Below are 14,581 nucleotides of genomic sequence, written 5' to 3'. Positions count from 1 at the left end.
GTGATGCAGTCTTCTTCATCAGATCTTAAAATCTGACTATCTCATTTTTGAGAGTGTCCTTAGGACACTTTTGAAGGATGCTTATTTCTTTCTCTCGCAATGGTCCCTCCACTTATTCAATGTGGGATTCTAGCTAATTATGTGAGCGGAGATAATGTACCGTATTGGAAGTTATAATCATGTAGCAGAACCCTCCACCAATAGTTGTGTGATACACCTCCATATGCAGTGACTCTCTTTTCATTCTCACTTATGAAACCTCATTCTTTTCCTTGGCACTATCATGAATAGTTGTGTTTTGGGGTTGCTGAGACTTGCAGTTTTTCAATTTTCACGTGATTGAGTGTTAGCGTAGTCAATATGAATTCAGGGTTTAATGTGAACTCTTCTTCTGCTGATGTGAGTGTAGATATTCCCTACTCTGAACAAAATACCAATAATTTGGTGGGAGTTTCTTTATCTGTAGAAAACATGACATCCATTGTCCAACATGTGATGCAGCTAAAAGGGAAGGATCTGTCTTAAGGTGAAGGGAAGAGAGTTACCTAAGGAGAATAGAAAAGAGAAAAACTTGAAGTAGGAAAACTGTGCAATAGACAGGGAAACAGGAATGTGAAGTTTGAGTGACCATATCCAAGAACATAAGAATCAGTAAGACAAGGGGGGGATGGAGCATAAAGTTGCAGGAATGAAATCGAGCTAGAAAGGAACTGGCATGTATAACAATGTAGGGGGGGGGGAGAGAAAAACAAAGAAATTGCAAGGGGAAGGGTTGTGTAATAAAGAATGGGAAGAATCAAAGGATTTTGGAGAGAGAGAAAGAAAGAACTGTACATAACCGAGTAATAAGGTTTTGAAAATCCAGGAAAACCAAGAGTGTCCTTCAGTAGGTAAGGACATTCCCAAAACAAAACCTGGAGATGGAAATAGGCACTCAACTTCAAGAGAATTGAGTGGAAGAAACTGAAGAAGGTCCTCTACACACAGAATTAGCTACAGTAGCTTCTTTCCTCTTGAATTTGTGTGATCTGCCAAAGAAACTTGTAAACTACTAGTTTTGTGAAAACTCCCAACTAATCTCATGTGAATTTCCACCACTGCACGATGATGTAATTATGCAGCAGTACCTTCACTAATAGTAGTGTGACATACCTCCATTCACAATAACTATCTCTACATTCTTGCTGATGAATCCTCATTATTTGACGAAGCAATAAAGAAATGTTCTCCAGGAAAGTGGGAATTTGTTCAGAGGTATCCATCAGTAGTACATTTTTAGGCAAAGAAAATGCTAACTTCCAAGACAAATACCTTTTCACACAGAATAGCTAGATTCCCATGCTGAGATGGAGGAAGGACTGAAGCAAAGACTACCTAGATGAGCTCCCTTCAGAAAGCATCTGAAGAAAGCCCGTGGGGTGTGACACCCAATAGCAGAGGCACACTCATGGGAAACCACATCTTACTTCATCAAGGGTATAATCATTGCCTGCATAGAAGAGGCAGAATAAGTACACGGCCACCCAAGCATTCCCATACAAGTTGTCAGACAGCCACATATGTAATGATGTTGGGGCTTGTTCAGACCATACCATGTGTGCCTACCTCCTATACCATCGAATCGATGGGTTAAAACTAACTGTGAGAGAAGGGCACTTGTGATAAGTATCCATACTTACCTCCTCTACCATCAAATACTATGGGCCCCATACCAGCTGCTACAGGACGGTACTGTGTGGAAACTTGTCAGTATGGATACTTATATAAACTTCAACTTGACCATCAGTCACTACGGGCCCCTTGCCTACAGCTGCAGCAAGGTATGCGAGTGATATATCACTGATGTATACAGTGTAGTCACCTCAACTCTACTGTCTGTCTCCATGGACCCAATACCAGCTGCAATAGGAGGGCACCATATTAAATACACCTTCACTCAACTATCAGTACAATGTGGAATGGAACAGAAAAAAAAAGAGTGATCAACTCAACTTTGTTGAACAGCCTTTGGCTGGGTGAGTATCTATCAGAAATACATTTTCAGGTAAGGAAAATGGTAACTTTACAAAATTAATAATAACTTACTTTTGATAAAAGAAGAATAGTCAACTATTCGAAAGCACTTGAGTTTTGGGTCTTATTTTAAGTCTAATAATAACTTACTGATACTTATTAAAAAACAAACAAGTATCTTAAAATGTCAGGAATGTAAAGATGTCTTTACTTATTCAGCAGCAAAATTTCTAAGTGTAAAATAATTTGAAATTTTGGAAATAAAAAGTAAGACAAAATAACTATTTTTTATCAAACAGAATATTGTAATGAATGTAAAAACTGAAACAATGTTAATGGATATACTTTCTAAATTATGAACAGTTGTGTTCGATAAAATAATTCTAATAATGGCATTAGCTGAAACATAAGTATTATTTTTAAGGTTTCTTCTATAGGTCTATTTCAAGTATCAAAATGTAAGTTTCATTGGTTTCATGACAAGCACTATCAACTTACTGCAAGTTTCTTTTTTATCTGAACTGATTGTTTCAGAAATGGTTATTGAAAAAGTATGTTTGTTAGGTATGCTGAGTTTCAGCCTTTCTAAAATATACTGCTACTTTCCAGGATCAAAAGCTGAAAGACAGACATCAGCAGTGGGTCCAGATTAAGAGAACTTGGGCTGGTGAGGTAAAATCAGAAATTTTTGTCTATAAAATACTTAACACTTATAAAACATATCTTGAAGTTTCATGTTTTGAATTCATATTAGTGCTATAAAAAACAAGATATTAAATAACTATTTTAAATGTTTTAGCTAAATGTCACAGATTTAACAGGCTTATTTTTCATCACGTAATAGGTAATTTATTTGACCACAAGCTTTCAAGCTGTCTCAAGAACTTATCACTAGTCTCCCCTGACAATGAAAGCTTGAATGAGCTTGAAAGCTTGTGGTTAAAAACAAATTTCTTTATATGTGGTGAAAACAAGCCTGTTAAATCTGTGTCATTTATTTCAAAGGAGTTTAAAGATTGATTTGAATATCAACTTTGTAGACACTCTTGTACAAGATCAGTTTCCTCTCTGAACATACAAAAATGGTTAATAATGTTACTTAAAAGTCAGTGATACTTTCTCAGTTCTCTCAGCAGAATGACAAGTCTTAGATGTGGTTCATTTCTTAGCTGTATATTTCCATTTTTTACTTCTCTTGAGTATTCTTAACTGTTCATATTTAAGCAATTTTAAGAGAACATAGAAAAATAACACATTACATTTCTCTTCATTTTTGTTTTAAACATTTGTGAGGTTGTTCTAGCTGGTTGACAGAGTATTGGCATGTTAAGATCTGCATACAACATTGCTTTCATAAGGTTTTGTATTTAAAATTTTTAAGGATGGCACATTATTCTGTGAGGCTAGCATTTTTCTGATAAAAACTTGTAAAATTACATACTGTGTAGATAGTGTTTCAGTTGCAGCATACCTAATTTATCATCTTTTAAGCTACTAAGGGTGAATATGGCAAGACAATTTAGCTATGGTAACCAACTTGTAAACTCAAAATCCATTGCATCTTTCAATAAAAATGTTTTGTTCTTTTTTCTTTCAACTTGTATTTTTCTCTATATAAATAAGAAATGCTTTGAAAGAAAGAAATGCAACATTTTAAACTTGGGAAAACATTTGCATTAAAAATTTTGGCAATGAGGTATTTTTAAGAAGAGATAAGTTACTTTTTTTTTCAAAGTTGTTTTGTGTTTGATGAATGGTTATGACTTGGTGAAGAAGGTGAGTTTGCTTTATTGATATAACTGTGTTAACAAAAAAAGTGAGACCAATGTTCATAAATTAATTTATTATGGATTCCCTCAGGGTCATTCATTAGCTTTAGGTGATATTATGGTGTTACTGAAAGCTGTTGGTGCTGCTGAGTTTGTTGGTTGCACATCGTGGTTCTGTGAGCAGCATGGCCTACGTTATAAGGCAATGATTGAAATACGAAAGATGAGAACACAACTGACTAATGAAGGTGAGGAAATAGTCCTTAAATCATGGTTATTTGGTAGAGGAATTTAAGTATTGATGAATAATCATCATGATGAGAAGTACTTTAGAAAGTTTATCAAAAGTTGGTTATTACAGAAAAAAAATTAAATTGTTTTGAATCTTGGAGCATCCAGACTGCTTCTCAACTACAGCATTTTCCTGAACACTTAAGAATGCTTTTTCTCTTCTTTAATAATTGTTAATCCATGTATATCTTAACAACTCTTCAAAAAAAAGGTACTCTTTACTTTTTATCTGATTACTAAATAAGGAAAAAACTAAAATTGAGCTTTATAATTATTTATATTTGATACATCACAAGATTTAGACCTAATGTATTTGTCAGTATAGTGGTGTAACTTTGGTTTCAAAAGTGGGGTAGGGACAGTTTCTATAGCTGGGATGTGCATGAGGGTATTCTATCCTTGAAAAAAGGATTATGACTTTATGTCAGTATTGTTGTAAGATAGTTTATGAACTCCTTTTATAAAATTTTGCCATTTGAAATTTTTTTCTTCCTACAGTTTGCAATATCTGTTTCACATTTGAAGGAACAAAGTTCCCGTGTCAAACTAAGGATTATTGTAAACTATTTTCTATTAATAAGCATCAGTCGAGTCAAAAGTCAAGTACTGCCGAGATAGCTGTAAGCTCGCAAAGTATATAAAGAACATGGTGATCACCTTGTATAATAAAAACTGTTTTCAGCTTAGTTTCTAACTTTATGAATGTAAATCAGCTTGGAGTGGGACATGAGGATCATTATGTTGAAATGGTATAGTTCTTATAAAACCTTAACTTAATAAAATATGTAAAACATTAGAAAATATATACTTCTATGTCAAGGTGAAGGTAAGGAAACTATAGAAAGTAACCTTCTTTTTAGTAAACAGAATTTTAATCAGTATACAGATGTTTGAACAATTAAAAGCTTTTTTGTCTAATGTTTATTTTTATAGTCACAAACTTTGTCCTTTACTTGGAGAGGGGGTGGAGGTTTAAATTTTTCATGAAAGATATATAGTGTAGTTGGACAAACTTTTTCATTTATATAATTGTACTTTTTAGTAAGGGATTAGAACAGAAAGTTACTGGTCATTGAGTGTGATAGAAGGCATAGGCAGTAACAAAAAGAATATTAAAACGTTTTACACAATAACCAATATCAACGAGAGAACAACAGACTAAGTGAAATGTAACAAAATCACTTCCATGTGACCAAACAATTTTGTTAATGTTAATATATTTTAACTTCCTTTTTAACAAATTTTGCTATAATCATATTTTAAGTTAAACAAAAAAATGTAGCATTGAAAAATAACAAAAGTATAATTTCATCTTGAAGTTTAGAGTTGTATTAAAAATAAGTTGTCTAATATAGTGACTTTAATATATATATTACCAATATTTTTAAACTAAAATATCACTCATATATGGGCTTTAAACACACTTACATACAGCTATTTTTTTTAGACTGACTGTTTATTTTGCTATCCTGATAGTGAACTTGGTAATACCTGATGTTAATTTATTTGTGGATCCAAAGATGACACCACCAACACCTCTGCAGATAAAGCTCTTGCGTCAGGTTATTTTGACAGGATTTGCAGATCACATTGCAAGGTATGTGACTGTTTTCACATAACACTGTAAGGCAAGACTTTTCTTTGGGTAGTTTAATGTAAACAATGGAATAAGAGAAAACTAAAACATCTAAAAATGTATTCTTCAATAACTTAAAGAGCAGCCATATAAACTTAATTATGGATTTTTATGTTATTTTACATTTGTTTAAAGTTTTCTTTCTTTTTCCTTTTAGACGAATACCTAAGACAGATATAAAAGATGATGAGAAAATCAAACTTAAAAATGCTTATCAGGTTTGTAAAAAGATCATGAAAAAAAAATTTGGTGAGACATATGACTACTTATATAAAAACAGGTGTAATAAAAAATGCTTTTCCAACAAATATCATAAATCATGTTATCTATGATTATTTAAACAATAGGTTTCTACCTACACCATCCACATGAGAAGCAGCAAAAACAAAAACAAAATTATTTTTTTTACCATATACCAGAAATCAGTTAAGAAAAATAATTCATCAAAATTATCTGCAAGTATAAGTTAGGTATGTATTTAAGTCAGTGTGTAGAATAAAAAAAACTTTTAGATATAAAGATCGAATATCCATTTTTCAACACAAAATGTAGTGTATCAATATAGTTGTTGTAAATGCAGTTTAGGTTATGTTGGCTCTATTACTAGAGCATTAAAAACACATGTACAAGAGCATGCAAATTTTAGATTTCTGTCATATTCAAGTATCAAGAAACGTGCTATACAGTTGTAATGAACCTATAAATAGATAAAACTTTAAAATCATGTCCATGGAGTGAACATGAGCTAAGAATAATAGAAAGTCTGTTAATTGATAGACTCAAACCAAAATTAGATGAACACAATAGTGCAATTTAATTATTATTAAAGTTATAAGTGTAGGCTTATCTTCTAAGGTAATAAGAATTCATTTTTCCAAAACATACCTCCTCTCAAACTACAGCCATTACTCAACAACCAGGGTTTCTTCCTTTGCCCATCTAAGCATTGGTCTGAATTTTTCTCACTTGCTCCAGTCTTTTATACCCCACTTAATTGCCCTTGGCTATATTTGTCTCATAACACTTTCAACCTATTTTAATGTGCCTTCTATCCTGGTACTGTGTATAAGCACCTCATTCAGATAATGTTATCACTTTTTCTCGACAAAGCATTCACTATTGATTTTCTTTGTGTTATGATTGTTGGGAGATACTTTGAGGATTCTTTGTGTTACCTAGTTCATTTTGTAGAATAAAAAAAAACATTTTTTGTTTGACAAGCCAGTATACAGAATGAATTCTTGGATTGTTATTTCCAGCACAGAGGCAAATCAGGTCTCTCCTATCCCACCTCTGATATCTAGCATTGCTCAACAAATGGGGAGGGATTAATCTTGGTTGAGACTGTCAATGATCTTATTGTAGTGAGATGAAGACATAAAATTGGTTTAGTGGTGTTCCCCCTGTGAGCCATGTGGCTGCAATTGAGGGCAATCCTCGACATTCTGGAGAGAATTTAGATTCGTTTTTTGTGCCCTCTTTTATTCTGTTGGCTTCTCAGGAGGCCACTTTGGGATAAGTTGCCTCAGGCTCTTTTTCTTCAGTTGGTCCATTGAGTGTGTAATGCTTTGAGTCTTTCCCCAGTTGCTTTTGAGCCTGCACCTCTTACTTGATGGCTGAAAGGTATGGGAGCAAATACTTGGTTTTCTATCCATCCATCCATTGACATTGTGATTCATGTAGGGAGGCTTACTGCTCAGTTACATGAAAGTACAGCTATGCCTTATCTGCCATGCTTGTCAGAACTATGTATATCATTGGAATCCCTCATGCCTTTGGGACAAGTGCACAAGAGATCCTTTCACTGGTCTTTATGCGACCAAAGGATCATAAACATTGATTCACTGGATTCTCCATTCCCAGTTTCCTTATTCTGGATCATTCTTCGATCTCAAGGGGGTTGTTAGTTTGGGAGAATACTAAAATATGGGTTTCTCTGGTGCCATCTAGTCCAGAGATCCATCTTTTCACAAATGCCTTGCTTCAGGGATGGGTGCATATCTCAACAGTTTGGAATGCCAGGGTCTTTGCACAGATGACAAGGCTTCCCTACACAATGTTTTAGACCTTCTTGCTCTTCAAAAGGCGATGCCTCATGGTCTGGGCTTATTAAGGAGAAAATTGTCAGGCTTCACTCTGTCAATTTCACTGTGTGTTTTGCATTTCCTGTCAAAGGGGGAACTTTATCCAGGGCTCCTTGTTTTTGAACCTTGGATATCCTTTCTCGGGACCATTCCTATCATGTCATCCTACTAGTTTGCCACGTTCCACAGGTGATGACTATGATAGCAGATCAGTTGCCTCAACCCAAACAGATTCTCCCAACAGAATAGAAGCTGCATCATGAGGTTTTCTTTTGGATTGACTCTCATTTTGAAACACTGATGATTGACTGGCAAGTTGGTCTCCATTATCTCACCCTCGGGCTTTGCCAGTGGATGCATTCCATCACAATGAGACGGGATTACAACTCTAGGCCTTCCCTCCAATTTGTATGTTACTGCTCCTACTTTACCTTCAGGAATGCCCACCTCTTCCACTTCCTCTTTGGCCATCTCTGTGGAAGTAGCCATGATCTGACATGTTACACCTGGCTATCCAAAAGCTCAAGCTTCAGGCATGGAGGTTATACAGTCCTTTGCACAGCATCAGGGTTTAATTTCTAAGGTTGTCGTGTATCTGTCTCAGTTATTGCTTAGTTTCGCGATGGACATCTTTCAGAGAAAATGACACACATATTGGCAATGGTGTATTGAGAGAAGGTTGAACCTACTTCGATCAAAAGTGCCAACTATAACTCGTTTTCTGCCCTGGCTCTTTTGCTAGGGTTTTGCATCTACTATAATCACCATGTATAAGGTAGCCTTATTGACTACTTGTTTGATAATCAAGACAACAATGCTTTGAGTCCCAAGTACTCTCTGGCTTCCTCTAGTCGTTTTGGGTCCTCTGTCCTAAACGACCATTCTAGTTACCTAACTGATATATTACATGCCCTTTCTTAACATCCATTGTGACCTTAGCCTCTTGTGCTATGTATCACCTTTCCCTGAAGGTTTATTTTTCGGTGCTGCTGACCTACAGACATCACCAGTCGGAGTGGTTTGAGTTGCTTATTCACAGGATGCTTTATCATTCTACCTACATCCTTAGATTAGTTCTTCTTCCCTAAGACACTGTCAGACAGGGAAGGGGATAAATCCTTTTCACCAATTCATCTGTTCACCATTTGTTACTTTTATGACCAATCATTTTTCGATCGTTTTTTATGTCCAATGAGGGTCTTGAAAGTTATTTTGCCCACACTAATGGGCCACCATTCATGAACTATCATGAGTAAAGCATAAGATGATCTTGTCCGTCCATGTCACTCACTGGATTGAATAAATTAGGGTCAATTTGCTTTTAAAAATTTAGGAAACTTCGTTTACCTATTGCACTGTTCCTGAGGACTCCCCAACTCACATTACTCCCCCAGATTCTACTAGTGGAGCTAGGGAGTCCTAACCACACCCAGTTTCCAGTCACTGGAATGGTGGACAGAGGCTATTCCTCCATTCTTGGAAAAGAGGCTGCAGTTGGAAGCCCTCCCACCTGCATCCCTGGATGTTTTTTCCCAGATGTGGGTAGGAGAAGCACAAGCCTATGTGGAAGCCTATTCATAATACCGGTTCAGATTTGATGCTTGGTTATCTGGTTGGGTTGAGTGTGGCCTTTCTTTTGGATCAATATTGGTTCAGTACATTGTTCATGGAAGAGGGTCCAATTATATCCTCATAATTCCGAAAGCAGTGTGGTCTCATCATGGGTCCTTGGTTGAGCACAGTTTGTTCCATGTCCTTCCCATAATTCCGGGGGCAATTGGAGTTTTGGTTGAGGAGTGAGAATGAATGTTCATAATTCCAGACCAGAGGTGTTCTGTTTCCTAAGGTTAAGTAAGGCATACAAGATCCCGTTATTCTGAGCCAATGGTGTTGCCTTTTGGACTTCTCGTTGTGATTCCAATAACTCGTAATGCATCACTTTATAGCTACAGGTTGAGATCCACTCATAAGTGTGTGTGTATGTATATATGCAGTTCAATTGTCCAATATACCAATGTGGGATATAGGGACAATGGCTCTATAATTCCAACTCTGAGCAGTGGAACCTTGGCTATCTAGTTGGGTCCTGGCCAGTAGTGATGATAAATCACATTAAATTCCACCCACAATACATGAATGAAGTTCCAGGTAAAGAGCATACCTTTTCTGGATGTAGTGCAGTTCCACCACTAGGGTGCCAATCTTCTATTGATACACCCATGATCTATGCAAATGCTTTCTGCATGGATAATGCCCTCATCGGCCCCTCCACCTTATTAATGTGGGATTCTAGCTGTAGTATGAGAAGAGGTATGTTTGGAAGTTAACATTTTCTTAAATCGAAAATGTATTTCCAATAATACTTACATCCCCTCATACTCTCTCTCCCCACTAAGAGCCGGTGTTAGAGACTGCAGAATGAGTCAGTCTCTAAAAAGTGATAACATTATCTGAATTGAGGTGCTTATATACAGTACTAGGATAGGTAGAGAGTGTCAAAAGACAAATATCGCCAAGGGCAGTTAAGTGGGGTATAAAAGACTGGAGCAAGTGAGAATAAATCAGACCAATGCTTAGATGGGCAAAGGAAGAATCCCTGGTAGTTGCATAATAGCTGAGTGGAGATAAGTATTATTGGAAATACATTTTCGATTTAAGAAAATGTTAACTTTTCACATTGAAAGTAAAAGTATGTTTCCCTTTTACGGTGTTTCTGATTTCATTTGGACAGATAAAATATTTGAACAATTAGCAACTGAAATTTGCTGCAACAAAGTAACTGTGAAACCATCTGAAAATATTTGTAATTATAACACTGGATAGTTTGCAGTTTGCCAACTTGTACATTTTCATATTGTTTTTATAAAGAAATACCTAAACTATAACTACTTATAACTTAGAAAAGTTGACACAACCAGGAAATAATTGATCATAAGATCTAATACTGATTTCAATATTTTATATTCATGTTACGTTTGGTATTTTGATGTGTACTATGTGTGTAGTAATTTATGCCAGTAATTTGTTTTTTTTGGCAAGAATTAAATAAACATAAGAATAGCAATGATGAATATGAGTCATTAAGTAGGTTTTACCTAAAACTAGGTTCCGCAAAAACACCTTAAACTTTGGTACTTCAGGAAAAGAATAGTTTAATTGCTAACAAGATTGAAAATGCTTTTAATTTTTTTATACCATGCTTACAATGTCGTATTGGCTGAATGATCATTTAAACCAGAATTTGGAAACCTTCTAATTACATAATTGTTAAAATCATAATTACTTCTTTTACTATTACTTATTTGCAGATATGGTAAATACTATTAACCCTCACATTATGGACAGGTCAAAGAGCACATGTCACGACATTTTAGAGGGTTGTTTTCAAAATTTAATTAAACAACTTTATTATCATTGGGTGTCAATAAAACTTGCATCAAAATGTAGTTTATAATTATAATTTAAATATTATATATGTTTTAATTTCTTAATTCAAAAGACAATATTAAAAAATGCAAAATATGCTTTTTCATATGCACATGGCATGTCTAATTGTCTTATTGCTTACTTTATATTTTATTACACCTACCATACAATGTGGATAACAAATAGAAATTCAAATTTCAAACATTTGCAAGTTAGAATATAAAATAAGAATCTCTCACCTTTTTGATTTGATGAGATATCAATATATTTTGCAAACCTACCAGAGTATCTCTGGCCAATAATCATTTTTTTTTTTTAACCTATTGTCTACATTTCTTAAGTACATTTTTATAACCAATGGAAAGAGAACATTCCAAAGTATGTAAATCTAATAGTCATTTCTAATTGGCTTGAAGGGCAGATTTTTAATTTGATTGGGAATTTTGAAGTTTGTTGATGAAGTTGTTGCTCTGAACAGAAATGAGATTTTTTTAACCCGTATATAGCTTAGATAGAAAGCCAGATAAATTACAATGGTTTTATGTGTACCAGTATAATAATTTTATAATTTTTTGAAATTACCAAAAATTAGACTTTCTCTCTCCACTTGAAAGAATAAATGAGGCTTAGCAAGTATGATGCATGAGTACAAGTCAATTTCATAACATTGTAAGTATTAGAAATCAATGTTTTTCTATATGCATTTTATTTATTTTTCTATATTTTTAGAAAAATAACTAAAAATTAAGCATTTATGAGTAAATACTAATAATATATATATATACATATTCATAAACACTTTGTACTGCTATACTGCTAAAATCCAATCACCCCAGGAAGATAACAGAAGACAGACCAATCTTCTGTCAGAACAAGTAATATGTTTCCCAAAATAAAATGACTTATTATGCTTATAAATTGTTTGTTTATTTACTAGTGGCGTTATCTATTGCTTTATAAGGTTTATTATTGTACTTAGCCTTCTTGCTCATGAGTCTGTTACTATAGTTATGAAAAAAAATGATAATATTGTTTAATGTATTTTAAAAAACTGAAAGATTGCATTTAACATATTATAAGAATCAATTACATTAGAACTTCTTGATTTTCAAGTTATGATATTTACAACTTGGTTGATTAGTATTGTTTTTTTAAGAGTATTGAAGTTGAAACACCAGTCTTCATCCACCATTCATCAGTGTTACATAAGGAGGCCCCTGAGTATGTTGTCTATCAGGAAATTTTTCGAAACAAACAAGCTCTTTATGAGAGGTTCGTTCAAACACTTGATTGGGACTAGATTGTAAAAGTTTAATGAAACAGTTAGAAGCTGCCAAATAATATTTTGGCTCCCATGATATAAGTATATATATATATATATATATATTCACAAAATAATTTTTAAATTTGGTTTTCCATGGTTTGTATATCATTTTGTTTAATTTCATGTTTGCTGTGTTAGTTATTTTGTTGTAACAAGTTTAATTTTGCTTTGCTTTCAGTTGTTGCAGCTGTTGAGCCAGAATGGTTTCCAGTATTCGCACCCCACCTGTGTACTTTCTCCAAACCACTTGATGAGCCAGCACCACGCTACGATGTAAAAACAGACCAAGTGCTATGTCACATGTCTTCTTCATTTGGTAAGTAAAGGAACAGTTTTAGTTTGTCAGAAAACTTTTGCATAATAACACTAATTTATTAAATGAAATGACTTCTTCAAAGAAAATCTATGGTAAAAAACATCCATTAACTGAATATTTGTTCAAATAGCAGTGTGTTTAGGTTTCTAAACAAGTTTGCTTCTGTGGTAATATTAAACATTCATCAGCTCAGAAGTTATAGTTAATACATTATTTCTACATATTGTATGTGGTCATTGTAGTGTCATGAAGTTATTACCTTAAACTTTAATAAAAATAACATTCATATAAGAAGGAATATTTTTGTTGGAATGGATTTATTGTAATATTTTTCATTTTGCTCTTTTACACTCTTCATACTTCCAGGGAGGTATGCTTGGCCTGTTCCTCCTGTACAACTAGAATTTCCTGCAGGCATTGAAAAATATCGATGGTTTGCACGTTTCCTGCTAGAAGGGTATGTGGTGAAAGCCTTCAGAGCCAATGTAAATGTCCTGCTATCACCTCCAGTCACAATGATAAAATCATGGGCAAAGTAAGGATTTTATTCATTAGTCAAACTGGAATTTAAGATATGCTTAAGTTCTATTTCTTTAGGGTTTACTTTGGTACCTTACTTCTTTAACAATGACTCACAGCTGCACTGTGCTGATGTAGCTATGGCCTTAATCTGTTTAACAATAAACAATTCTTGAGTGTGTTTTATCCTTGTCTATAATTTTTATACAGAGCCTATGTATCTCCATTTATTACTTTTCTCCATGTATTAAATGTTTTGTACATATCGTGTATCAGTTGATGGTTTTTGATTACTATTTTGAAATTTGCCTTATTAGTTATTAGTCTGTTTTATTATTCTTTCTTAAATTATCAGCCTGTAATTCTGTTATCACAATTTTACTTTGTTACATTATATTCATGTTATTTTTTTCCATATAAATCCTTGTGAAAGCAAACAAATTATATTGTTATAGTTTCACTTCAAAGAATTAATTCAGTTCAAAAATTATCCTCAATCCCTAGTGACAGATTTGGCAGAGTTCAAATTATTTCAGAAATTTTTATATGCAGTACAACTAAATGACCAAATTGCTTGTTGTGTACATAGGAAGAATGTTTTTCTCCATTCTTTTTAGTCCTAGTAATGAATGTACATTTAATAACTAGATGTTCCCATCTGATTTAGGCTACAGCCTCGAACTGAAAGTTTTCTTCAGGCACTTATTGGTAAAAGGGCTGACTCACGTGAAGCTCTTAAGAAGATATGGTGTTCTGATCCTAAATGTGAGTTTCAAGTTAATATATATATACTTGTATTTGTTTATTTTTATATAAATGTATGTAAACTTGTTTTGCTTTTAAGAACAAAAGAAGCTTCATATGTTATTTGAGTGTTAAATATATTAAATAGTACTATAATTGATTTTTGTCTCGTATTTTGTTACGTTTCTGCATCTCAGAGGATTGCATTCACTTAATAAGGTATTGAGTTTGAAGTTGAAAAAAAATTTTTTTTTATTGTTTTTGGATTAAATTTTGTTTAATAGTTTGTAATCTAGTCCCTAATCATGTTTGTCTTTAGGTCTATAGTATGTAATGAAACACTTGCAGTTACGTGTAACATTTCATCACAATATCTAAGCCTATTTTGCACCATAATTTATTTGCTCTTTCTTTAGTTTTTATTAACTCATCATTTGTAAATTAGAAAGGTTTGCTCTA

At 33.8% G+C, this 14,581-nt stretch overlaps 1 protein-coding gene across 1 annotated transcript; it reads left to right on the top strand.

Annotated features, from left to right (window-relative positions):
• The first annotated feature begins 1,699 nt into the window (after positions 1-1,699).
• On the top strand, positions 1,700-13,367 carry LOC106474950 (probable ATP-dependent RNA helicase DHX37). The gene is made up of 8 exons (XM_013935650.2): positions 1,700-1,820; positions 2,594-2,685; positions 3,874-4,030; positions 5,550-5,670; positions 5,867-5,927; positions 12,376-12,491; positions 12,722-12,859; positions 13,226-13,367. Exons 1-7 carry the CDS (start codon positions 1,700-1,702, stop codon positions 12,735-12,737), a joined length of 684 nt encoding a protein of 227 aa, XP_013791104.1. The 3' UTR covers positions 12,738-12,859; positions 13,226-13,367.
• The last annotated feature ends 1,214 nt before the right edge of the window (positions 13,368-14,581 follow it).

The sequence above is a fragment of the Limulus polyphemus genome, unplaced genomic scaffold, assembly GCF_000517525.1.
Source record: "Limulus polyphemus unplaced genomic scaffold, Limulus_polyphemus-2.1.2 Scaffold7899, whole genome shotgun sequence".
In the NCBI taxonomy this organism is placed as follows: Eukaryota; Metazoa; Arthropoda; class Merostomata; order Xiphosura; family Limulidae; genus Limulus; species Limulus polyphemus.
This window is presented reverse-complemented; position numbering and strand designations above follow the sequence as displayed.

Bases quoted from the DNA above. Each gene is read 5' to 3' on its own strand.
- LOC106474950 (XM_013935650.2), top strand. From the start codon at position 1,700: ATGGGCCCCATACCAGCTGCTACAGGACGGTACTGTGTGGAAACTTGT. The intron at 1,821-2,593 runs GTATGCGAGTGA...GCTGAGTTTCAG, and splicing joins TTGCCTACAGCTGCAGCAAG to CCTTTCTAAAATATACTGCT. The intron at 2,686-3,873 runs GTAAAATCAGAA...GGATTCCCTCAG, and splicing joins AGAGAACTTGGGCTGGTGAG to GGTCATTCATTAGCTTTAGG.